The sequence below is a fragment of the Sorghum bicolor genome, chromosome 2, assembly GCF_000003195.3.
Source record: "Sorghum bicolor cultivar BTx623 chromosome 2, Sorghum_bicolor_NCBIv3, whole genome shotgun sequence".
Taxonomy (NCBI): domain Eukaryota; kingdom Viridiplantae; phylum Streptophyta; class Magnoliopsida; order Poales; family Poaceae; genus Sorghum; species Sorghum bicolor.
In genome coordinates this window covers 111,997-137,948 of record NC_012871.2, presented here as the reverse complement: position 1 = coordinate 137,948, position 25,952 = coordinate 111,997, and the positions used below count along the sequence as shown (strand labels likewise).

The window sequence follows — 25,952 nt, the reverse complement described above, 5'->3', positions numbered from 1 at the left end:
GGGTCGTCTCAAAACCTATATCTTCTACAACTAAAAAGACTAAAGAGTGGACATTTTTTTGGTGCGACAATCGCATCGTCGTCCTGCCTGCCGCGTGCGATCCCTCCGCCTGCAGCCACCTCCCCGCGCGAGTGGACCACAAGTTTTTTCCCGAAAAAGGTGCCCGTCCAAAACTCCGAAGTCTCTCCTGCCTGTGCCCCCCGTTCCGTGTCCTTGCCCACCCGACTCCTCCCACCTTCTGTAACCCTAGCCGCCGGCCATTGCAGGGCGCGCTGCCTCTAGGCATTGGGAGGCCGCGGAGGACGACAACGTTGTTGTGGCCGGCCATTAAACTGTACCATTCAACGTTGTTGAGCTTCCCTCCCCTCCACCGCACCCCGATCCTTACTTCCTTTCCCGGCGCCTGATCATACACCGCTACGCGCCTGCTCGCGTTCTGGAGCACTTTCGGTTTGCTTGGCCGTCCGGATCTGGGCTCCCCCTCGGCGCCGGCGCGCAGAGTTCTCGCGGCGGATCTCCTCCCCCCACTCGCGCTCAGGCTCGGTCCCTCAGCGCAGATCTCCTTTTCCCCCACTCGCGCTCAGGCTCGGTCCCAGGGATTCGATCTTCCGCGCGTCGGCGGCGTCCAGCGACGGAGGGGCAGTCCCAGGCTCGGCGTCGGCGTCGGCGGCTCCCCCTCCCGCCTCGCACCCTCGCCTCCGTCCTCCGCGCACCGGCCCGTGCTCCTTTCTTTCCAGCGCCGCCCGCTGGCATCTGAACCCCCACTGCGTGGTCTTAATCACGTCACCGGCGTCTGCCTGGCCGGTGAGAGGCAGACAACGCTAACCAGGTCTTTGTCGGGCACTTCGCCGGTGACGTGCACCCACCAGGTATGCCCAGCCCACCCCATCCATCCCTTCCTGTTGTGAGAAAACGGATAACTCAAATCCTAATGCAAGCTATTTGCGCTCAGATCCCTCACCCTCGCCGCTCAGATCCAGCAAGTGCAGGAGAAGGGATGGATGTCCTCTGAAGTGCATGGTTGGACTCATCGTCAGCAACAGGAAGGAGATGAAGGTTGGTTTTCTTTTTGGTTGCGGTGTCCTATTTGGAACTTTCCAGCACCGAATTTCATAGAGCTATGATCATTTCCTCATTGTGGCGGCTGTCTCGCTGCAGTCTATTTCGTGTGGCCATAGGCTTCTGGGGAGGACAGCCCCAACGACATGGTGTTGCAGGTCAGGCCACTGCCATCATTCTTGTTGGAGCATCTGCCTACTGATCCGACAGATGTGCTGAATGACGTGGTGTTGATGCTCTGAAGGAATGGTGGTAGCTTTTCATGCAACGTCGGGAGTAGAGAGGCACTCAACCTCAATTTCGAAGGTCTGTTGGTTTCTTTTCTTAATCGTGGTAATTATTTTCCTTATTATCAATATATATATAAACTGGACTGATGAATGAATGGCACTAACAGTTTGCTGCTCCTACTTTATTTTTGCTTCTTCAGATGCAGTGGTGAGACATAATAACACTCTGCCAGCTAGTTGTTCGTTAATTTGGTTTTGAGAAAGATAAACTGGTAGCAGAGATGATATGTTCCATGTGTATATTTCTTTGGAGGAGTCCATCAAAAGGATCATGTGATTGATTGTTTCTCAACTGATATCTGGAAGATCTGATAAAATTGCAGATCAAGCAATGTTTTTTTTTCAACATGTGAAATACTTGCAAGTTAGAAGGTTTGTTTTCATTTTCATTGTGGTGTCATGTTTGGAACTTTGCAGCACTGAATTTCACGGAGCTCTGATCGTTTCCCCAATGGCCGTCTTGCCACAGTCGATTTTGTGCGGTCTACAGGCTTCTGAGGAGGACAACCCCAATGGCATGGTGTTGCAGGTCAGGCCGCTGTCATCATTGTTGTTGGAGCATCTACCTGCTGATCCGGCAGATCTTCTGAACAGCATGGTGTTGATGCTCTGAAACAGTAGCTTCTCAAACAATGGCAGGAGCAGAAAGGCGCTCAACCTCAACATCGAAGGCCTGTTGGTTTCTTTTCTTGATCATGGTAATTATTTGCCTTAGTTTCAATCTATGTACTATGTGCCTTAACTGGACTCATGAATGAATGGCACTAACAGTTTGCTGCTCCTACTTTATTTTTGCTTCGTCAGATGCACTGGTGAGACACAACAACAATCTGCTAGCTAGCTGTTCGTTAATTTGGTTTTGAGAAAGATAAACTTGCAGCAGAGATGATATGTTCCATGTGCATTTTTCCTACGAAGAGTCCATGAAAAGGATCATGTGATTCATTGTTTCCCAACTGATATCCGGAAGATTTGATGAAATTGCACATCAAGCAATGGTTTTTTTTCTCAACATGTGAAATACTTGCATGTTAGCAGCAGGGCTTGGGTTGGGAAATAACAGTTTGGTTTGGAAAATTACATGAACAATAGATTTATAGTAGCAAGTAATAAAGACAAATTGAATGCAAACTGGGACAAATGTTACTTACTGTAAATGATTTGACTAACCTAAATACCTCTCATTTACCATTTGTGGTCGAGAAAAAAGAACCAGAAACAACCAAGTATATCGTGATCGTGCTAAGGAGCGTTGTAACCCAGATCATGAACCTACAGAAATTGGTTCATTTCATGCAGTGACACCTCCTGGGACTGATTTGAGGTAATAGATTTCATGCACTAGCACCTCCTAGGACTCATTTTCATTTATCGGCATTTCATTCCATCTGTGCTTAGTGCTTAGTTTGTTTTTCTATTATTTTTGAAATCCTAATCTCTGCGATGTTTGTCACAGGCTAGCAGATGCCCACATGATTTCAATTCAGAACATCATTTTCTCCAACTGAAATAAAATAAGAAGAGGTAGAGAATATGACACTATATATTGGATATTGGCTGGTGAGTTAGAACCTCAGATGCTGCTTTTGATATTTTCATCTTATGAGCAGATCTTTGATTTTTTAGATAAGTATTATTTGTGAATAAATTTATTGTTCCTGTAAATATCTACAGTAGCAAACTCCAAGCCTCTGGTATGCACTTTGCACTTGTTATAATAATCACTCCCTACAGACAAACATAAGTGGCATTTGACATGTACTATAAGTCTCCTACACTATTGTCCTAGACTCTGGTTTTCGCACATTAGTGGAAATGTATGTCATTGTTCCATTGGGGAGATAGGGTGGTTATAAGGGAGTCCTGCATACTTGATTGGAGAAATTGATTGGAGTGTACTCTCTCTTATGTGCTTCTGCAAGTTTACATGTGAAAGATTGTTGTGACGACTACTGTGTGATTCTTATTAACTTTTTTACCTTAGCATTTGAGTGTGATTTATCAGTTTTCTACTATTCTAAGATGAATGTTTCAAACCTTATTAGGATTAAACTGTTTCTGTACTCTGCTTTTGTAATGTTTGTCTTTTGGTTAGTAATGATTCTAATGAACAATAATCAATTGTGCTCTATGTGGAATTAAAGTGATATTTACTTGACCAAAACATGAAGGTTGGCTAACTTGGCTTGCCTTATTTAGGGAATTTGATTATGCAAATAGTGTTCAGTACTGTCATTAGACATATTTGTGCAGCAGTAGTATACAGATTGGTCGCACGAGCTATAGCATGAAAGGCGGATGACAAAGAGAAGCAATCTTATTCAATGGCCTGTGCAAAACGATGATGCTCTATTGTGATTGCTCTTCAATTTTTTTCAAAGGTGAGTTGGGTTTTGTTTTGTAATAACCTGAATCTCTCTTTCAAAAAATGTTTTGCACAAGCTTGTGTTGGTAAATTGTTTTTCATTATTTGTTTTGTATTATCAAATATTATCGTGGAGTTAGCAAGCAGTTGGGATGTGCGGTGGCGACCTCGCTCAAGTAGCTCTAGCCCGACGTTCGACTGAGATGATAGGAGGAATCTCCGATCCTCAGCTGACTCCCTTCTCTCCGTGAGGTAAATACTTCCTATTGTAATTTCTGTTCTTGTCTAGAGACAAGGTTCGTGCTTCTCTGGTACATTGAATTGTATAGGAATAAATTTGATTGCTATGCTAACATCAGCTGTAAAGTAATGTTTGTTTCTATTTTCAAAATCAATATCATTGCATTGTTCCTTGGTAGAAACTGGTGCTTCTATCTGAATTTTTTTGAAATAGCTGCAGATAATATTTTTTCTTTGGTACGTTAATTAGCAAATTCTATGTAAAAGGTGCAATTGCTTGTGTACATGAGAGTTGGTTCCTTCACGCGTGTATAAGTTTGTGGTAGAGTGTGTTGGATAACTTGTTAGTGTTTTAAATGGCATCTTGGAATTTTCTTTCCTACAATTATGGAGTGCAAAAATAATGCAAACAAATTATAGCTTACACTAGACATATTTTACTTTTTACCTGGTTCAGTGCATCCATGGGTGTTGTTCGCATTTTCGTATGTACATGCTTGTATGTATAACTGAATGATGTTGTTTTCTGCTTGTGTTTTGTGTAGTCGCCTCTTGGTTGGAGATCAAGTTGCACCTGCCCGACTTCACTAGATCTTAGGGTTTCATATAATATTGTTTTTATATACGATTTGTGCCTTTTTAGCTGTTGTGGTTGTTGCTGCAGACTGGTGAGATAGTTTGGTGGTAGTTCGGACTAATTTAGCTTTTGCTTCAATGTGTTTTCAACTAAATTTGAGACCCAGTTGGCCAGTTCACTTAGCCGTGTTTGGAAGTTAATAAATAGAAAAGGAAGACCTGGATTCTCATTTGAGATATTGTGTCCTATGTTATCAAATATTTCTTCTATGTCAAAATTGCACCGATCCTTTTAAAAATAGAATGAATTTTATATAAGATAAAGGTGCATGTGTGAGTTCCTGCCTCAGTCTTATATGTGTCAGTTGACAAGGATCTTTGCACAACATAAAACATGACTTCTTTATGCTTCATGTTGCAAATCTATCAACATTTTGATATGAAGATCCATATGATGTCAGTAGTTTTGTCTGGAGGCTGATAGCAAGCATGATCAAGAAAGAGGCCTTCTCATTGGAAGCATGCTATTGGCAACAGTCCTTGGCGGTAACATAACTTAGATATACATTTTTGTGCTATCTATAACTCTATAAATATGTAAGTATCTAGCCTTTTCTTTTGCTGTTCTGCAATATAATTCTACCAGATTGCACCATGTAAATGAGCTCCTTCATAGAACATGACTTTTTTAGATTAAATTAAATTTCACTTTAATGTTAATATTTAATTTCACAATATTGTTATCTTATTGTGCGAAACGTGTGTTTTTATTACAAAAGTTTAGTTGTCCCGTAGCAACGCACGGGCACGCTACCTAGTAAATAAATAAAAAGATTTAATTTTCTCATAAATCCACTTAACTATGAGCGTCCTTGCGGATAAGCCACCTTGCATTCTAGTATACCACAGGTTAAGTAAGCGATATTAAATACCACAGTCCACAGGTTTTCTTTTGTAGAGGTTGACTTATATTCAAATCAAATTGGTTCAAATGCATCGTCAAGTCAAATTGCACTTTCACAGCGCTGTGGTTTTGTCCGATAAAAGTTTGAGACGTCGTGTAATGATCCAATCCAATGGCCCTCCCCTGTCATAACACAAAACTGCCCCAAGATATAGCAATTTTCTCGTGAAAATAAAAGGAACTTTGTCAATCCATTTTCTCCATCGTGATGTTGTTGATGGCATTTTCAGCTCTTTGAAAATCTGAACATTGCATGCAATTACTGACAGAATCTTTTGAGGACCATACTAAACAGCCAATTAAATGGTGACAAAAAAGAAAAAAGAGTACGGGGAAGAAAGTTCAATATTTGTTTCCTTGCTACCTCTACCGTCATTTAAATTAAATTGACATACACAGGAACAAAGTTGGCTGGCTTGACAATATGGCCTTGTTTAGTTCACTCTGAAAACCAAAAAGTTTTCAAGATTCCCCGTCACATCGAATCTTGTGACATATGCATTAAACAATAAATATAAACGAAAACAAAAACTAATTACACAGTTTAGCTGTAAATCACGAGACAAATCTTTTGATCCTAGTTAGTCCATGATTGGATAATATTTATCACAAACAAATGAAAGTTCTACAGTACCGAAAATTTTTCACTTTTCGAAACTAAACAAGGCCATAATCTGGAAGGGGGAAAAAAGGGAGAAAAAGCAAATAACTGACGGAGATGCTTGCATACGAGTACATTAGTTAGTAATATAGGTTACCAAGGGAGCAAATGCAAAAGTATAAAAGTTGGATCAGGATGAGGGGTGGGTCCTACGCGATCTCAGGGTGTGGACACGGCAGCGCCACGTGGGAAAAAGGATGCATGCGGATGCGGTAGGCAGAGAGACAGAAGAGGTGGATCGCCTGCTGAAGCTGGAGCTGGTGGGAGCGGGTGGGCATGCATGGGCATGGCGGACACCAGCATCTTCTCCCTCTCGCCTCCTCTGCTGCGCCTGCGCCTGCGCATGAGCCACCACCCCCACACATCATCATCATCAGCTATTCCTCCTGTTCCTGCTGCTGCATCATCCACCAGTTCCAGCCCGCGGCCGCGGCGGCTGCTCATCAAGCAGCAGAGGAGCATTATTGGTAATAATCATTCATCGCCAACCCGGCAAAGATCACTATTACTGTCGTCGTCTCGTGCTTCTGCTTCTGCTTCTTCTTCTTCTTCTTCTTCTTCTTCTTCTGTGGCGACGGCGACGGCGACGGCGACGGCACCGGCGCAGAACGAGAACGAGAAAGACGTCGTCTTCGTGGCTGGCGCCACCGGCAGAGTTGGGTCCCGGGCCGTAAGGGAGCTCATCAAGCTTGGCTTCCGTGTGCGCGCTGCCGTCAGGAACGCACAGAGGGCCACGTCCCTGGTGCAGGTATTATACCATGTGTATTGGGAATGAATTTAATTGATTGATTGAATTGATTTCATGTCATAATAGTAATAATAATAATGCATGCATGGTGAATGAATGAATCAATGAATTGTTTGCATGGCATTATTGAATTGAATTCGATTCGATCCAGAGCGTCCAGCAACTGAAACTAGAGGCGCAGCCTGAGCTGGAGCTTGTGGAGTGTGACCTGGAGAAGCAGGCGCAGGAAGGCATCGTTTCAGCCATAGGCAATGCTTCCCTGGTGGTGTGCTCCATCGGTGCCAGCGAGAAGGAGATCCTGGATGTCACCGGCCCATACCGCATCGACTACATGGCCACCAACAAACTTGTACAAGCTGGTATCTATGCCTAATTGCTTGCTACGTACGTACGCTTAGTTAAGAAAAGCTGCTGCTAATTAATTACAGTATATTACATTATTCATTGTCTATGGCATGCATGCAGCATCTGCTGCCAAGGTGGAGCACTTCATCCTGGTTACATCCCTGGGCACCAACAGGATCGGCTTCCCTGCATTCCTCTTGAAGTAAGTAAGTAATTAAAATTAATATGAAGTAGTAATTAATTAATTAATTAATTAATTGGTTGTCCTAGCTAGCGCTTGGGCGCGCTAGCTTATTATACTACAAATAAATAAATGATCGAACAAGCAGCTTGTTCTGGGGAGTTCTGTACTGGAAAAGACGAGCTGAAGAAGCACTCATCGCAAGCGGCATTCCCTACACGGTAATAATATGGCATGCATTGCATCATCGATATATAGATCTATCTTATTTGGTTCCCTGATCACAATTCAATATGGTTGTAAGTACTAGATCATAAGGCCTGGAGGCATGGAGAGGCCGACGGACGCTTTCAAGGAGACGCACAACCTGGTGTTGGCACCAGAGGACACCTACGTGGGTGGCCAGGTATCCAACCTGCAGGTGGCGGAGCTCATCGGATGCATGGCCGCCAACAGGAGGGCGGCCTACTGCAAGATAGTGGAGGCGGTGGCCGAGACCACGGCGCCATTGCTGCCCACGGAGCAGCTCCTCTCCACCATTCCATCCAAGAGAGAACCACCCTGCTCCGGCCCCGCTGATGATGACGAGCCTGGGGATGATGCAGATCCAAAGCCGCCACAACCTCCGCCAGCACCTGCCGCAGCAGAGGAGTCACAGACAACGTAACGACCGGAGGAAAAACAGCAGAGCCAATTAACGCTCTGACACCCTACACGGCGTAAGTAGAGGCCATATATCACGAGAAAGTTATTTTTGCCCGCATGTACGGCAACTCTCTCTACCACTATATTCGCATTGAAAAGTGTGCAAACATACATCTCAATACGAATCTGCTTTGAGATGTGTGTTTGCACACTTCTCAATGCGAATCCAGTGGTGTAGAGAGTAAGAGCATATGCCCTTAAGGGAAAAAAAAAACTGCGTTCCATATATTATATCACATCGTGCACCTTCATCCCCCTTCCCCAAACAGAGCAGCAGCGAGGGCCCCCCAAGCCCAAGTGCATGCAACAGCGCCCACTTTCACCTTACACAAGGTATAGTGTACGTTGCGTGCACATGCACGTACACAAGGTTTAGCGGCGTGCAAATCAGAAGCCTACTTATGGTTATGGGGAGCAAGACTACCAAGAGACGACAGGATCATTGCTACAATTTGGTGTTATGTAATCATTGATGCAATGTAAAACCAACACCGAAACTAACTGGTGATCTTTGTAATCTTTTTGTCTATTTAAGAGCCAAAATATCAATGAATGCATCAGGTGGGGGATTCTCTCCCCTCCCATCGAGGCATCGACTTATATTTAAAAAAAAAAACATCTTCCATTATGTTTTTGTGGATCGAGCAAGCTCGCCTTCTTATTGAGCCTGTCTTTGAAGAATAACCAGGCAAAAATCTTGACTTTGTTTGGCAACTTTGTCCGCCAGATCCATGTGCCATGAAAGTCTTGAAAATCTGGGGACTTCATAAGCATCCTCGAGAAGGAAAGTTAACATTAGAAACTGGAGTTTCTTCTTGATGTACAGTTATTCTCTAGAGCGCAACAGAGCTGAAACCTACCACAACCTTTTTTTCCGCATCATGTCAAGTCGAAACTGCGTACCAGAGCTAGTAAAATAACCCAATGCTGGCACGCCGCAGCTTTGCCGTTTCGGCTTTTCCAATTTCCTTCTAGCTAGCTGCCAAGGACTTTTAAGCTATGCAACTACGACTTTAATTTGTTCAACTCGCCAATTTGTTCTACCAATTTTCCGTTCCTTCTAGCTCCCATGGACTTTTATTAAACTATATATATATATAGCTGTTTTGTTTCATCTCACTTCCGTGCTTCTAGAGTCGATCGCTTACTGTATTGCAACGATCGAGGAATTGTTTCACGGTTTTTCCGCTGTTGGCAGCTCTTTGGATGATGCATGCATAGCTCAGTTTTTTTTCCTCTCGATGTACGATCCACAAAATGCAACAGCTTGAAACTACCGCAATCCTTTTTCTGCATCATGAAACTACCACTCTAGAAAAACCATCCATGTTATCAACTTTTTATTATATGATATTACTTTGTGGCACTATATAAAGTTCTTCTTCCTCTTCCTATGCTGAAGCTTTTTTTGTTTCTAGTTTCCTTCTCTAGCTGCCATTATTGACTTTAAAGGTATGCAGCTATTTTCTTCAACTCGCTGATTCTGTTCAAACTAGTGCCAGCTTAAACATGAGTAATGAGTAATATGACACTTTCAATTACGTACACATGCAAGACAATTAAATGGTCTCAGCGGTACGAGGCAGGTACCAGAATTCCTCTCAGACTCCTCTCTCACCCTGTTTGTTTCCGGAGGCAAAACTTTTGCCCTGTATTTTTAGCTTAACTTTTTGGAAAATAGATCCAAACAGATAGGCTAAGAGCAATCTTAAGAGCTTGGCTATTCTTATTGTAGAAGCTATTTTAAAATTTGCATAGCAAAAAAATAGGCTCTAACAGACGTGCTATCTGGTTTGTAAAATAAAAGGTTGGCTATCTCTTGATTTTTAGTGGTCATATAAATCCAACCACTGACACTGGCTATTTGATTTTATAAAATAGCAAGACTGTCTTTACTCTCTATATTGGTTGAGCATATTGCTCCTCTTTTGTGGTCTTTATGTTCGTGGAGTCTTCTGCTGGTAGGGGTTGTGGTTCTTGGGTCTAGATCTGGTGTACTTCCATGTTCGCGATGGAGCTTCCTGAAAGAATGTATGCCGCCGAGGAAGATGAAATATAGGGACCTAGTGGTGTGCTTCGATGTAATTTTATTTTATGTTAAGGTCTCAGATGCAAAAGGCGTTGTAATTTAATAAAATCTAGTCCCTTTCTCAAAAAAAAAAACTTGGCTAAAAATCCTAGGATGGGTGGGCCACCCACCCGTGCCTTCTCTCTCTTGCATGGCTTAATTAAATGAGGTTAAATCAGTCGTTTTTTATATAAAACTAAACTTGCCATGGATCCAAATACCTCACGCAGAACTAAAGTTTAGCAGGAAAAGCCATGATAAATGGAAACAAACGGGGTCTTAGTCACTTTATGCATGCAAACATCTGTCCATCAGCCAGCTTGATCTTGTGATGGGCTATAAAAAGAATTAACTATTCCAACTTGAGTCGGACTCATCAGCTTTGCGCAATCTGATCGATCGTCTAGCACGATTCCGGTTGCACTATGACAGTAGCTATGTAACGAACTTACATACACATTTCAATTTGCCGCCTGTCGGCTTCAGTTTGGGTACTGCTGCAAGCCTAAAATAAGCTGGAGTCTCCGGATTAGCACAGACAAAATAAAATCTCTAAAAGCGTATGCATGCGAACCTCCGTAACTGCCTGAAATATAATCCGGCCCCAGACAAGTAGCAAGCCAGACAAGCTGAATCTGCCCAATACTATACAGGGACCGCGATTCAGTACATGCCTGAAACTTGTCCAATAATGTCCGTGACTTCAGGTATAACCAAACAAAATTATTTCTGAATAAATTGTTAGGTCTAAATGTAGTTATGATGTCAATTTTCTGACCATTAACGAGAACATAACGGTGGAGTCCACGGCGCACTTTGGCACATTTTTACTGTCAACATTGTGCTTTTGTTAAGCAAATTAATTAAAGGAAATCTTTTCAAAAGAATTAGGAGCTCTAATCTCCTTCCATATTCCAAACGATACATGACATGAGCAAAGCACGAGAAAGAAGCCGCCCTGCGTGGCGCGTGGGAGCAGGCGTTGAGCACGGGGCCTGCATGCGTCCCTGCTGTCCCGCTCTCTCTCTCACACACTTTATTTTAGCATTATTATTATATATTATAATAAATAAATAAATAAATAAATAGATAGATAATCCCTTCCCCTCCGATTCACATGCATGACGACCGGCGAACTGTAACGACGGCGTCCAACAAGCACACGACACAGCTGCAAGGTAGTCAAACATGTGCTTTTGACAAAGAAGAGACAACTTGTTGTTTGATTGACGACGATCCGCCCAAGCAATTTGGTCAATAACACTCAGGTGGTACACATGTTTGACATTTGATTAGGAGGAATTAGTAAAAAAATTAGCGGCAGCCATAGTTGGTCAAGCCATCGTCGGTCACTTTAGGTATACAGTTTTTTTTTTTTTCTCTCGGTTATCTTCCAGAGGCTCTAGCTTGGTACAGCGGCGGCTTTGCAATTGCAACAATGGGCACAAGCAAAAGTGAAAGACCATCTTCTTCTGGGCACTAGAGTGTGCGTGGTTTTTCTTTGAAAAGCAAAGGCTAAAAGTAGTTTTTTTTTTTTTAAAAGCACTGTGTATCTCAACTTGATGTATTGCTCTTCGTTCTTTCTGATCCATGCGCCCACGCACGCACATGAGAGACCCGTGTCAAGCAGATGAGCAGCGGCGATGGGCTACCCCGTACGTACCGTTGGAGTTGGCGATGGGCTACCATTACCATGAGATCAAGTCCCTCCACATGGTTTGACGACGTACGACCGGCGAACTGTTAGCTAGCTAGATAGATATAGTGTTAAACTAGTACGACTTGTCTACGTAACAAACAACGGCGTACGTACTAACCCAAGCACGCACAACAACTACCTACTCTACTAGTACTAGCTAGCTAGTATGCTCCATGGATGCATCCGTGTTGCTATAAATCTAAAGCACGGCGTAACTAGCTAGGCACACCAGACAAAGATCAGACCAGAGCAAAAATGGAAGCAGCAGAAGCTGTCACTGTGGGTGTGGGGGGCAGCATCGGCGCCCCTTCCGCGCCCGGCGGCGTCCTGCTCCTCTTCCTCCTCGCGCTCTCCACCCTCATCATCATCATCAGATGGAGATGGAATAATAACCGCAACAGCAGGCTGCCCCCTAGCCCGATGGCGCTCCCGCTCGTCGGCCACCTGCACCTCATCCGGTCGCCGCCGCACAGGTCCTTGGACCGCATCGTGAAGCGCTACGGGCCCCTCGTCTACCTCCGCCTCGGCCCCTCCACGCACTGCGTCGTCGCCGGCACCGCGGACGCCGCACGGGACCTCCTCAAGCACGAGGCCAGCATCCCGGAGCGGCCGATCACGGTCGTCGCGCACCACCTCGCCTATGGCGACGCCGGCTTCGCCTTCGCGCCCTACGGCGCGCACTGGCGCTTCATGAAGCGCCTCTGCATGTCCGAGCTGCTGGGCCCGCGCACCGTCGACCAGCTGCGGCCCGTGCGGGAGGCCGAGCTGGCGGCCGTGCTGGGGGCGGCGCGGCAGGCGTCAGCCAGCGGGGAGCGCATCGACGTCAGCCGCTACCTCATCAGCATGTCCAACAACGCCATCATGCGCATGGTGGCCAGCGCGCTGCCGGGCCACATGACGGAGGCGGCGAGGGACTGCGCCAAGCACGTCGCCGAGCTCGTGGGGGCCTTCAACATCGAGGACTACGTCGGGATCTGCCGGGGCTGGGACCTGCAGGGGATCACGCGGAGGACGCGCGAGGTGCGAGACAAGTTCGACGCGCTCATGGAGATCATGATCACGGCCAAAGAGGAGAAGCGGCGGAGTCAGGGGGACGACGGGGCCGAGACCCCCACCAAGGACCTGCTGGACATCCTCATGGACGCCGCCGCAGACGAGAACGCCGAGGTCAGGCTCACCAGGGAGAACATCAAGGCGTTCGTCATCGACATCTTCACCGCCGGCTCCGACACCACCGCCACCAGCGTGGAGTGGATGCTGGCGTACCTCATCAACCACCCGGCCTGCATGGACAAGCTGCGCGCGGAGCTGGACGCCGTGGTGGGCACGTCGCGCCTGGTCGGGGAGAACGACGTCCCGCGCCTGCCCTACCTGCAGGCCGTCTTCAAGGAGACGCTGCGCCTGCAGCCGCCCGCCGTGTTCTCGCAGCGGGAGACCATCGAGCCGGTGCACGTCCGCGGCTACGTCATCCCGCGCAAGACCACCGTCTTCTTCAACATCTTCTCCATCGGCCGCGACCCGGCCTGGTGGGAGGACCCCCTCGAGTTCCGCCCGGAGCGTTTCATGCCCGGCGGCGCCGGAGCAGCCGTCGACCCCAAGGGGCAGCACATGCACTTCTTGCCGTTCGGGAGCGGCCGCCGCGCATGCCCCGGCATGGGCCTCGCCATGCAGGCCGTGCCGGCCTTCCTCGCCGCGCTGGTGCAGTGCTTCCACTGGGCGGTGCCCATCCCGCAGGGCCAGTCCACGGCGCCGCCCTTGGACATGGAGGAGGAAGCGGGGCTCGTCACCGCTCGGAAGCACCACCTCGTCCTCATCCCAACACCGCGCCTCAACCCACTGCCGGTGCCGGTGCCGGTGCCGGCAACAGGAAAAGCTACCTAGCAGCTCGATCGATCGTACAGCAGATCCTCGGATGTTCATCATCTCCGCCATCCGCACGTCTTTTATTTCCCATCGCACTCTTAATTTACCACCACTCTGCATGCAGTTCGTCTTCGATACGTGTAAACCGCTGAAACTATGCTATGGGTGAGAATCTTAATAAATCTGATTGTTTGTTTTGTTTTTTTTTAATTGTAGCATTAGCAGGGCACGCTACTAAGTACTCCTCCATTTTAAATTATAAATCATTTCAAAAATCTTGGAGAATCAAAGTATTTCAGGTTTAACTAAATTTATATGGTAGGGTAATAATATTTGTGATATCAACTAAGTATCATTAGATTTTTCATTAATTATATTTTTATAGTATATCTATTTGATGCCACAAAACTTTGTGATTTTTCTATAATTTTAGTCAAATTTGAGATGCTTTGACTCCAAAATTATTGGAATGACTTACAATTTGGAACCATATTAGTTGACATTCTAGGCCAAGGGCCTGTTTTCACAAAGACTGATTGCACTAGCTATGTGAGCTTTTATTATTTCTTGTATGAATTTCACTCAGCAACCTCATTTAATTAGGGTAGACAGAAAAAAAATACTCTCTAATTAATGACTCCTTGTTAAGCATAATTATGTCATAAATGTCAACTAATATGGGTATGGAGGGAGTATAGTGTGTGTATATATATATAGGGAAATTCCTTTCTACACGTACGTGTAGTTACTCTCATCTTCAATAAACTACATTGTGTATATATTCATACTTGTTTATCGGTTTTGAGTATGTTTATATATTCATATTAAGATACTCTAGATCTTACCACGCGAAATTTTTTTTAAAAAAATATATTTTAAATATATTACTAAAATGTCACTACTATATTATATAGAATAAGTATAACCATATACTCTATGTATATATGCATACTTAACATATATATCACTTTAGATGGTCTAGTATGATCATATACTTTATCTATATACATTTTGTCAGGTCATATCCACCTTAAATCTAGAGATATATAGATGAGAGTAACTACACGCGTATTCTACACCTAGAGTGTAGAATAGCCCTAAACCCTAAACCCATATATATATATATATATACCTTTCTACACGTATATAAGGATCCACAATAAACCACCTTCAAGCCATTATACAGGTAATATATTCCAGTGAAAGCCACAGTAGAAAAGAAATAGCCAACAGTCATTGTCACTCCACAGGCACTGCACGCACGTTTGCATCAACATCACCCGGATGACAGAGCCATCATGTCGCCCACCCTTGCGTCGTCGTCATCGACATTGCCCCATGCATGCATGCATGTCAATCCAACCGCTGCCATGCATCGAATGCAAGAGTCAGTTTTTATTTTCGTATATACATATCTAAAGATTCAATGTGATATAGAATTTTGTAAACTTTTAAAATTTTGAAGTCATATAAACAAGCCTGTAGTCGACTCGCCAAGGTGAGCAGTAGCCTCGGATCTTAGGCAAGCCAGCTGTGACTAGAGATAAGAACGGTCAGAAAACCCATCAACCATTTTATATACTTCTGCATTTAAATACGAAAACACAATAAAAACTGTTAAAAACTGACAAGAAAATGAACACAAGCTTACGAAATATCTAGGATTTCAAAAACAAACTAATTCGAACGAAATTATGTCAAATACGATCGGTATACGGAAAAAATCAATATAGAATAATGACCCATAGGACCAAGTGCATAACAAATTAACAAGTACATGACTAAGTGCATAACAATTAACAAGTGCTATACAATTTTCTTATAAAAGATATCTCCATTCACTACAACAATCCTAAAATTGCTTTGAGTGCTAAAAACCATCAAGGAAAGGGCCTAAACCGTCAAAGAAATGATCTTTGGCCACAAATCGTCAAGCAAACTCACTCAAGGATAGAAGATAAGGGAAATTAATTTTCTTGGCACTGACACTCAAGGGTTATTTCCTTGAATGTTGGCCGCCAAGAAAACTAGCACCCTACTAAATTCACCAAAGGGCCAATAAAATATTACAATGCTAAGTAAATTAATATTCTTGAGGGCCAGTAACCTCCAAGAAAAACCTAGTACGTTTCCTTGGCGGCCTTTAACCTTCAAAGAAAAAGTGTTTTTTCTTGGCTGCCATTGACCACCAAGGTAATTGGGATTTCCTTGAGGGATAGCCTTTAAGGAAATGTTTGCTGCCATAAAAAATGCATGCTATAATCAATACAATCAATGATTCTAATCATTAAACTCAATTGACACATTGTACTTGCTTCTACATAATTTATTACAATACATTAGCAATTACACACTTCCGGTGCTTTGATAATAGTTTTCTCGTATAGTAACTTCAGAGCAACATTCTTCCCTAGAGAAGTCGCCTAATTCTAGGTGGAGCAGGGTCCATGTTGCGTCCCTTAGAGAAGCCGCCCGTTTTCAGGGGATGGAGCAGGGTCCACGTCAACCGGAATTCTCCTAGTCGTCAGATCCTTTGTTGGCCCCTAATTTTAGGGTCCACTGTGCATCATGTATTAGTCCCTAGATGAGTAGCTGATATGCACAATTCAAACATAACTAATATTAAAAAGGCTATACTTTTATTACTAAAGGAAAACAGATTACAAGGTTCGGAATATTGAGCTTGGCCACTGGCCTTATATCACTCATCATCAGATATCTACAACAGTGGTTCTATGATAACGTGGTGCCTAACCTACAGGTAACATAGAGTGCGGACATAACCCTAGACTAATCCGAAAACATGTATTCCTATATTGCAACGTCATGTTCCGAGCATAGCTCTGTAGCTCCGTTTGCTCGTGTTCGCTAAATGTCCAATCTTTGCGTAGTCCTTGGTAGTAGCCTTATCCTCGGATATACTTCTACAATTTCTTGTCTAAAAAACATAGAATGGAGGAGGGGGTTGAGTACATACGTAAACAAGTCCTAAACTTTGGGTAGAGGAAGGGTGGATAGGGAAGGCTATATGTGGAGGGGTTAGTGGTATAGGTGGAGTGTTAAAGTAGTTATAAATATAGGTTGGGTCGTGGTAGGGTATCACCATCCTCACCAGCTCTCAAGTTAATTATGGTTACAAAAAGCATAAACACTTCTTATAAAATTATGATTAATCTGCTAGACGAATTTTTAAATCTATGATTTAACAATGTGATGCTACAGTAAATATGTGGTAATGATAATATAAATTACTCTCATAAATTTTACTATGGACATTCCCCGCCTACTAACAACTCCTCAAGTGGTCAGTGTAAGAGCAACTCCAAGAGATTGTGTAAAATAGTTTCCAAATTGTATGATTTAGCCATTGTCTAAAATGGAAAACACTCAAAAAAGTAAAGTGCTGCAACAGTCTATGTAATTTTTTCCAAACCTATATTTAAAACTGCCACTGGGAGGACAAGGGCGGTGACTGGATGCTCATCGGCGACGTGAGCACTGCTTCTTGGTGCATTTTCATCTCAGGCCTTGTTTAGTTAGCAAAAATTTTGGATTTTGGGTACTGTAGCACTTTCGTTTGTTTGTGGAAAATATTATCTAATCATAGACTAATTAGTATCAAAAGATTTATCTCATGATTTACAGGCAAACTGTGTAATTAGTTTTTGTTTTCGTCTAAATTTAATACTCCATGCATGTGCCGCAAGATTCGATATGATAGGGAATCTTGAAATTTTTTGGGAACTAAACAAGGCCTCATTTATCCTATAGAAGAGAGAAGCCAGAAGCGTTGCATGGGTCCCCGCCGCACTGTCCTGTGCGTCTGCCGCCGCTCTTGGCTTGCGGCGCCGCCCCTACCGCGGGCCAAGCACACCATTGCCGTAGCTTGCGAGCAGCCACCCGTCGTTTCTTGCCTGCGTGATGCTGCCACAGTGTTGATTCCAGTAGCACTCACCTTGGTGACGACTGACATACTCGATCTTAGCGAATCCGAATGCGATTGTTAATTGCGAGGCTGCACTATGATGGCGCGCGGGAGAGGGGATGGCAAGCGAGCGCCGCTGGCTATCTTTGCCTAGTGGAAATTAAGGAATAGCCTATGGCTACTTTTAGACAATAGACAGTCTACTGGAGTCCTATTTCACACAAAATTCTCCAAATTAGAAGATAGGATAGGAAATAGCAACTTTCTTGGAGTTGCTCTGAGGGAGAAGGTTGTTAGCGGCGCTAAACATGATGCTATTCGGAAAAGGTCCCACCATAAGAGACAAATCCAACAAAAACAGGGATGGCATGTTTAGGTGAAGCTGCTTGTTTCCTTTACTGATCCAGGCTTGTCGATATACAAATGTTTATCTGAGTATATAGGATATTATAACATCCGATTTTCCATGTTAACATGTCTAACACAGGCATAGTCCATACAACCATGCATAATAATAAGAGTTCAAATGAGAATTCTAATATAATGGAGGGTCATCAGTTTAGGCATAGAATAATTTTTTATAATTTTATTATTTCTGACTCTATAAATTCCCTACGTTATAGAATTTCAGCACCAACGCACGAGGCATTATCTAGCATTTAAAATCCTTTAAGACTTCGAGATGAAAATATTATAATACGGTCAGACACTATGATATCATCCTATACAATTGATCCATATATAGGATGAAATGTTCCAGGTTCACGAGCAAAAAACTAGTAGGTGACATTGTTCAAGAGGAGAAATATTCTAGCTTCACAAAATAAATATTTTAAGTTCAAGAGGAAAATGTTTCAAGCTTCATAAGAAAAAGTTACACCATAGTAAAATAAAATGCTATGTTTGCTCATCTGCAATGTTCCTATAACTAATTAAATCCAATGTTCCACCTAATCATGTGTAGTGTTCCACGAAAAGAATTAAATAACAAATCTAGAAGAATATATGTAATACAAACTTTTTTTTTGAAAAAAAAGAGAAAGAAAGAATTGCTTGAAAAGGAACAGCCCATGTCAACAAAGAGGCCCGTGCAGTTGCCCTCCACCTCATTCACGCCCCTTTCACAAGCGTCGACTGGGCCGCCGGCTACTGCCGCCACCGCCGCCGCCGCCGCCGCCGCCGCCGCCTTACTCCAGGTGCCCAGGTCTTCGTCGGGCCCTTCTCCGGCAACTAGCACCCACCAGGTACGCCGGCCCGTCCGTTCTCTTCCCATCTTGCTGTGCTAAACCGAGCACCCAAAGCCTAACCTAAGCTATTTGTTTTTTTTTTCTAATCGGATGTGATCTAATTGCAAGTGCATCTACTAACTTCGATTTTATTTTTGTCGGGTGTTCATGTCCTTTGCTGGGTCGGCCCCTGTGCTTGCAGTGACTGAAGAGGCAGGAGCAAAGAGCTAACGAGAGATGAATGCTCCTGACCGTTATGAGCGCTTTGTCGTGCCGGAGGGCACCAAAAAGTGAGCTATTCATCAGTCCCCATACTTGCCCTACTGTTTCATTTACATACTACATACTATCGTTTTTTTTTGTGACTATTTACATACTATGGTTGACTCAATTGATTTTCGTTGTTCATGACCCTAGGAAGTGAGACGTATGTTACAAGCAATGCTACAATTCTCTTGTTGATATTAAAAACATTTTTGCTAGTCTATGTGAAGTCAATCTTCTGGCATTAAGCTATGGAACTGTGGAGCTTTATCTGACACTAATCTTGTTTCTGATCATTTTACACTTGCTGAACCCTTTTACTTTTATATGGATTCACTCAGAGGCTTTCTATCACACCTGCTCATTTTGTGATTAGTTGTAGGTTATGGTTGTGCTCCTGATAAGCTGATGATAAATATTAATGCAGAGTGTCCTATGAGAGGGATACAAAGATTGTGAATGCTGCATCATTCACTGTCGAACGTGAGGATCACACTGTAGGCAATATCCTCCGCATGTAAGTACAATTTAGTTCTTTTTCCTTTAATTGTAACGCTCCTCGTCTTATGGGTTGTATGGTTGACATATTACAGGCAGCTGCACAGAGACCCAAATGTTCTCTTTGCTGGGTATAAGCTCCCTCACCCACTTCAGTACAAGATCATTGTTAGGGTATGATTCAAGTTCCATTTATGTTTTTTTTCTCTCCTTTTTTATACTGATTTGTTGAGCTTGTTCCCCAGTTATTTATTTATTTGTGTATGGACAGATCCACACAATGAGCCAGTCCTCCCCGACGCAGGCCTACAGCCAGGCTGTCAATGATCTAGACAAAGAGCTTGAGTACCTTAAGCAAGCTTTTGAGGTCAGAGGTCTTTCTGATATTTACTCTAATTGTTAGTTACAATTTTCAGGAAATGCACCTTTAGGTCATGGACCAGTGAGAACAAAATGAAGAGGAATAGTTTAACTTGTTTTTCTTTCATTTTTCTTTAACTGTGACTGTAATGTTAGTCATGCAATTGGATTTTACATGTGTTGATTGCATCAATAAAGAATTTGATTTTATATCAAATTAAGAAGTTAGCTCTATATGTGATTTCATAATTAAGAAGTTAGCTCTATACGCGATTTCATACCTTGAATTTGTGACTATATTCCTACCTCATTTTGTCCATTTGGCAATGCTGCTACAGAGATCATCATTGAACCTTTTCTGCTTTATGTTACAAAGATGCCAACTATGGACTACTTGATGAACTACTAGATGTTCAACACAGGAATGCCTTTGGCAAAATTTGCATATTCACGCTCCCTTCAAACTGACACCCTTAAATTCATTTGAAGCTCTTTTCATTTCCAAGAAGTATCTCACTACTTCAGTCCTACTAGGAAAAGTTCTTTGGGATCTCTCTTTGTAAATGTTAGTTCCGACTTTTGTTTTCCCAGGTTGCATGACATTTCTTTGTGCAATTGTGTATCGCTAAACAAAGAAAAGTTCTATTTAGTAATTAGTATTAACCAGTGATACAAAGCAAGGCAGAGTATGTGGCTCTGTGGGTGTAGTGTATTTAATAATGCTTTGTATGTAGTGTTGTTGTTTCTGTAGGAACAAAAATGCTTGCGGTCATTTTTGACAGATTTGTTGGGAAGGAAAGTATCTGCATTTTCTTCGTAATACAAAGAAACACAGCTCTCCTGCATTTTCGAGAAAAAAGTATCGTCTTTGTTTGCTGCTGTGCACATGTTCAAAGGATAATCCTTTCTACCCTTTTTATTTGCTTAAAAAAAGATGTCTGAACTCTGAAGTAGCGGGTACCAAGGACTGGGCATGGATTTACTTGTTTATGTTGGTCCATTTCATAAGCAAATGCTTACATTAGAAAACATTGGAAGAGTAATATAGAGTGACATGTTAAATTTTCTCTTCTGTTCATGATGCATTTGCTGCCAGGTTGCCAACGTTACCTTCTAAAACAAAGCATTTAAGCAATGGCCCACAAAAATCTAAATGGTTAATTGATGTTTTTTCACTTTCCCGTACATCTACGTGTTACCATGCTACCTGCATACTAGTTAAGTTATTCTTTGGTGCACTTGAAAAAATTCTTCTTAAATTTCATCCAGGAAATTTTGGTATTACTCCCTCCGTCCCCTTTTGATAATCATATTAGGAAATGAAATTGTACCAGATTGATCGTCATTTTGTCATGGACGGTGCCTTATCAGCATAAAGTGGCATTGGCCACTTCGGTTCCAGCTCCAACGCGAGTTCCCTCGCTGATTTATGTTAATTCCATTGGTTCTCCACGCAAGAGGTCTGTGCTGTACAGGGAACAAAATGATTTCTGGTGCGGAATTAATATTTTGCACCGTCGCTAGCTGCAGCTAAACATGAGAGATTAGGCTGCCTTTGTCTCACTCAGTGCCCCTCTCCTATGTGCTGATCATAAAGGCAGAGGTAGTAGTTTGTTCTCCTAGTTGCATGTCATGATGCTCTGCAATAGTATATTGCTATGTGAGGTAAATTTAGCTTGCACTTATTTTTGGTGAACCTTACCCCCACCCCCTGTATAGATGCCTGAAGTGTCTCCAGTATCCTAGGCATGCACAGTTGCCTATTGGTGTTGTACCATTGACAATAACATGATTACATCTGAAACATTACGAAGAGTAGACCATAGAGTGGTGTCTCGATTATTTGTTCTGATTTATGCATCTTCAGCTAAGTAACGGCTTTGTACCTTGGAACACAATAGTTTAAGCAACAGCCTTATAAATCTGAGTGATGTTCAATTTGAATATGCATTTAACAGAGTGGTGATTTTCCTGTTAGGTGGTTCATTTGCGAGTTGCTACTAGGGGATAACTAGATCTCTGTATCATTTCTGATGCTTGCTGATTACTTGGCATCTCGAGTTTTGCCTTTAATTGTTTGTCTTTGTACAAAACAGTGAGGTAGTGATTCTTAGGACTTCAGGTCAGATGTTTTTCCTAGAAATTACTGTATTAGACCATTCTCCAATTCATATTCATTTTCAACGCTGAACATCCATCTCTTGATGGCGTCTTGTCATCTTTATGATATATACTTATATGACTGACATTCTGAGCGTTTTGTTTTCAGGATGAGAAGAACAGGTATGAGGAAAGGATGAAGCAGGGGTTCTAAATCAATGGTGTGGGAGATCCAATGAATAAACTTCCCATGTTAGTTTTATGCTAGGCGAGTCATCAACAACGAACGCCCAAGGATTGTGAATGTGATGCGAGACTGATCCCTGAACTGAGGAATGAGGTACCTTACAAACGGATGCTCAAGGTTGCCTAATATGATGCTAGACTGGACCTACCGGTCCATAAAACCGTGCGAGGAGTCCAGGGCTGCTTCATTTGCTTTGCTGTCGTTTTACTGTCACATGCTTGTGCCAACATCTGATTATTGCTGGGTAATAACCTTTTGTCCGTTGCAATGCACATTAGGGTACTCACATTGCAGAAACTAGTAATAGTTTCTAGGCAAATTTTGCTATTGGACATGCAAAATGACCTCTCTTTGCTGCTAGAAATGTCAAATGTAGCAGTTTGCTGATAAGACACTCTTGTCAATTTGCTAGCGGACACCGGACTGAATAAAATATTCATTAAAATATTCATTTCTAGGTTCCGAGGAGAGCGAAGAGTCTAATTCTAATCATGTGAGGATGTGAGGATCCGTGTCGCTCGCGATCATGACATGGTTGATATATCACTTTTAACTTTGTAGAGGTGTACACTTTCATTTTAAATCGTGATTCCTATTTGTCCGGGGTAGCTGCTCTCCAAATGTGAGCAGGCAGGGTTTCACTACGGGACTTTTCACAGGTTCCAGTTAATAGGATGCAACTTAGCCGTGCCCATAGCAATGGAACCCTAGACTGGTCACAACTTAATATTCATTATCCAAGTTACTTTCTTACGCCTATCGAGAAAATTACACTCTACTAGTACACTATGTCAAGTCAAAGCCATATAGCTTGAATTTGTGCTGTATGTCCCAGGTGGCACGAACAAGTCCTTAGAGAGCACACACGAGTACCTCCAAAAACCGGACCAAGCTCCAGTATCCGTTCTCCCTTTCAATATCAAAATCACAAATGCTTGCAAGGACCGGAACATCTTTATCACCGAAGTGACCATTATTCATCATTAATGCATTATAGTCATCGTTGAAGAGTTTATTAGACAAGATTATGCACACTATGGAGATGTGCATTATTTCAAAATTTTTGAAAATTTGTTATATATGTACTTTTCAAAAACTTTATCCTGCCTAATTAAAAACACGCTGTAGGTGTCCTCGCAAAAAAAAGGTATTTCAATAGGTTTATCACAATTAATTACACTGATTGACCAGGGGTTTGCACGTACCGAATATTTACCGTGGTTGGTGGGAGCATAGAGCACAAATGAAAGAGCATGATGTATATATCTGTGTATGAAGGCCAAGAATATATATGGTATTGTTGAGAAGTGATCAAAAGCTAACATTGCAAAATGGAAGTTCTCCTGAAATGTTATTAAGAATTACTGTACTATAGCTAGTGTCTGGGATTGTTGTTGACAGATGACGGGAGAAGGGAACGGGATCACACTCCTGTCGCTTGCATTGCATGCATGGCCATACGTAGGAGCTAGGATGAGTGAGGGAGTATCTTTTTTTTTGGGTACATACCTGCATGCAGGTCCTTAATCCTCTGCAATGCATGACAATGAGCAAGCAAGCTAGCTAGAACGCGAGATCATTGTCGGAACGGAACGTACGTGTCGATGCATCTCATGCATTCTAGCCGGTGTCGGTGCGCATCGCATGCCATGGCCTCCACCCCGGCCGGCCCGCAACCGCGCGCAACGCGCGCCCGGCCTCCGCCTCCTCTGGCCTCTCGCCTTCCACGGCCCCATGCACCCTGCCTTCTCGCGCCCCCCCGCCCGCCCGGCCCCTTGTACGTAGCTCCCGCGCGCGCATGCAGCAATGGCCGGCTTCATCCACCGCCACATTCTCCCGCCGTTCCGCCGGCCGCCGCTGCCATTCTTCCGCCCGGCGCCCGGATCGGCGTTGCCCGCGGGCCGCCGGCCATGGACGCCCCGGCGCATCCTGGACCCTGGCGACGACGCCGTGCTCCGGTGGTACCGCCTCTTCCTGGTGACCTGCCTGGTGGGGCTGTTCGTGGACCCGCTCTACTTCTACCTGCTGCACACGGATGGGCTGGCGGCGTGCGTGTCCATGGACATGGGCATCGGCGTGCTGGTGACTGCAGTGCGCACCTTCGCCGACCTCTTCTACCTGGCGCACATGATCCTCAAGTTCCGCATCGCCTTCGTGGCGCCCAGCTCCCGCATCTTCGGCCGTGGCGAGCTGGTGCGGGACCCCGACCAGATCGCCATTCGGTACCTCAAGAACGACTTCATCATCGACCTCGCCGCCATGCTCCCGATCCCGCAGGTGGGTGGGTGGAGAAGCTGTGTGAATTAATGAATTGTTTTGTAATTCATCACCTTTAATTAATAATTGCATATGTATGTATGCAGATGATCATCTGGTTTGTTATACCCGCTGTGAGTACATCCTCCGCCAATCACAGCACCAACAACACGCTCTCCATGATCGTCTTGATCCAGTACATACCAAGAGTGTATCTTATAATATCCTTGAACTCCAAGATTGTCAAGGCAAGTGGAGTGGTCACAAGAACGGCATGGGCGGGGGCCGCCTACAACCTGCTTCTTTACACACTGGCAAGCCATGTTCTTGGTGCTCTGTGGTATCTGCTGTCCGTTGAGCGCCAGTACTCGTGCTGGAAGGAGGTATGCACAAACGAGAACGGCACCACAGCGGAGATGCCTAGGTGTTTCATGAGCTTTCTGGACTGCAAAAGCAGGGAGAATCCCATACGCCAGACTTGGCATAACCACAGCGCGATTCAGAAGCAGTGCATGCTTCCGGACGCCGAATATGACTACGGATTGTTTGCTGATGCGCTCAATCTGGATCGCAACGGGGTCGGCTTCATCGATAAGTACCTCTACTGCCTCTGGTGGGGGTTTCGGAACCTGAGGTATGGTCCGGTACGGTTGGCAGGCATTGCATTGTGAGCCGTTGTTTTCGCCATTCTTTTTTTCTTTCTTTTTTAATTATGTACGTCGTGCGTGCGTGCTAGTAGGCTAGCTCTCACAAACAACCATGCATGCATCCTTATTAATTAATTAATTAATTATCCATCCATCAGCTCCTATGGACAGAACTTGCAGAACAGCACCTACAAGGGCGAGACCGTCTTCTGCATTCTCATCTGCATCATGGGCCTCGTCTTCTTTTCCCACCTCATCGGCAACATGCAGACCTACCTGCAGTCCATGACGGTGAGGCTGGAGGAGTGGCGGGTCAAGCGCCGGGACATCGAGGAGTGGATGCGCCACCGCCAGCTGCCGCCGGAGCTCCAGGAGCGCGTGCGCCGCTTCTTCCAGTACAAGTGGCTCGCCACGCGCGGCGTCGACGAGGAGTCCATCCTCCAGTCGCTGCCGCTGGATCTCCGGCGCGAGATCCAGCGCCACCTCTGCCTGGCCCTCGTCCGCCGCGTGCCCTTCTTCTCGCAGATGGACGAGCAGCTGCTGGACGCCATCTGCGAGCGCCTCGTGTCGTCTCTCAGCACCAAGGACGCCTACATCGTGCGGGAGGGCGACCCCGTCAGCGACATGCTCTTCATCATCCGTGGCGAGCTGGAGAGCTCCACCAC

General features: G+C 44.2%; 4 protein-coding genes and 1 long non-coding RNA gene across 33 annotated transcripts in view; all 5 read left to right on the top strand.

The window, feature by feature from the left end:
- Positions 112-5,262, top strand: LOC8054483. 28 transcript variants are annotated; one of them, XR_002450063.1, is made up of 11 exons: positions 115-869; positions 953-1,056; positions 1,159-1,365; positions 1,490-1,721; positions 1,819-1,878; positions 1,989-2,047; positions 2,154-2,161; positions 2,560-2,673; positions 2,806-3,730; positions 3,855-3,966; positions 4,500-4,767. It is a non-coding gene; the product is annotated as an uncharacterized LOC8054483 (long non-coding RNA). The 28 variants fall into 28 exon arrangements; XR_002450050.1 differs by having other exon boundaries at positions 1,968-2,047; XR_002450062.1 differs by having other exon boundaries at positions 117-869; positions 1,819-2,047; positions 2,806-2,909; positions 3,603-3,730.
- On the top strand, positions 6,396-8,762 carry LOC8054482 (protein TIC 62, chloroplastic). 2 transcript variants are annotated; one of them, XR_002450242.1, is made up of 6 exons: positions 6,396-6,903; positions 7,055-7,262; positions 7,369-7,450; positions 7,578-7,650; positions 7,740-8,148; positions 8,404-8,762. XR_002450242.1 is itself a non-coding variant. In XM_021454233.1 (5 exons), exons 1-5 carry the CDS (start codon positions 6,436-6,438, stop codon positions 8,094-8,096), a joined length of 1,188 nt encoding a protein of 395 aa, XP_021309908.1. In that variant the 5' UTR covers positions 6,396-6,435; the 3' UTR covers positions 8,097-8,762. The 2 variants fall into 2 exon arrangements, 1 of the variants encoding a protein (XP_021309908.1); XM_021454233.1 differs by having other exon boundaries at positions 7,740-8,762.
- LOC8054481 (cytochrome P450 93A3) lies at positions 12,111-13,993 on the top strand. The gene has a single exon (XM_002461241.2). It carries the CDS (start codon positions 12,157-12,159, stop codon positions 13,780-13,782), a length of 1,626 nt encoding a protein of 541 aa, XP_002461286.1. The 5' UTR covers positions 12,111-12,156; the 3' UTR covers positions 13,783-13,993.
- LOC8054480 (DNA-directed RNA polymerases II, IV and V subunit 11) lies at positions 18,771-22,835 on the top strand. Its single transcript, XM_002461240.2, has 6 exons — positions 18,771-18,933; positions 19,118-19,205; positions 19,607-19,696; positions 19,773-19,851; positions 19,949-20,044; positions 22,307-22,835. The coding sequence occupies exons 2-6, from the start codon at positions 19,153-19,155 to the stop codon at positions 22,349-22,351; spliced, it is 363 nt and encodes a 120-aa protein (XP_002461285.1). The 5' UTR covers positions 18,771-18,933; positions 19,118-19,152; the 3' UTR covers positions 22,352-22,835.
- Positions 24,165-25,952, top strand: part of LOC8077534 (cyclic nucleotide-gated ion channel 18) — a 12,460-nt gene continuing 10,672 nt past the window's right edge. The window contains exons 1-3 of the mRNA XM_021452361.1: positions 24,165-24,661; positions 24,748-25,274; positions 25,446-25,942. Of these exons, the coding sequence (XP_021308036.1) occupies positions 24,191-24,661; positions 24,748-25,274; positions 25,446-25,942 (1,495 nt within the window). The 5' untranslated portion in view covers positions 24,165-24,190. The remainder of the gene's footprint in view (positions 24,662-24,747; positions 25,275-25,445; positions 25,943-25,952) is intronic.

What these genes read in the sequence shown, in the direction of transcription:
- LOC8054482 (XM_021454233.1), top strand. Translation starts at nt 6,436, where the DNA reads ATGGGCATGGCGGACACCAGCATCTTCTCCCTCTCGCCTCCTCTGCTG. An exon ending in GGGCCACGTCCCTGGTGCAG is followed by an intron (nt 6,904 to 7,054) that starts GTATTATACCAT and finishes GATTCGATCCAG; the next exon opens with AGCGTCCAGCAACTGAAACT. An exon ending in CAACAAACTTGTACAAGCTG is followed by an intron (nt 7,263 to 7,368) that starts GTATCTATGCCT and finishes GCATGCATGCAG; the next exon opens with CATCTGCTGCCAAGGTGGAG.
- LOC8054481 (XM_002461241.2), top strand. Translation starts at nt 12,157, where the DNA reads ATGGAAGCAGCAGAAGCTGTCACTGTGGGTGTGGGGGGCAGCATCGGC.
- LOC8054480 (XM_002461240.2), top strand. Translation starts at nt 19,153, where the DNA reads ATGAATGCTCCTGACCGTTATGAGCGCTTTGTCGTGCCGGAGGGCACC. An exon ending in GTGCCGGAGGGCACCAAAAA is followed by an intron (nt 19,206 to 19,606) that starts GTGAGCTATTCA and finishes ATATTAATGCAG; the next exon opens with AGTGTCCTATGAGAGGGATA. An exon ending in GTAGGCAATATCCTCCGCAT is followed by an intron (nt 19,697 to 19,772) that starts GTAAGTACAATT and finishes GACATATTACAG; the next exon opens with GCAGCTGCACAGAGACCCAA.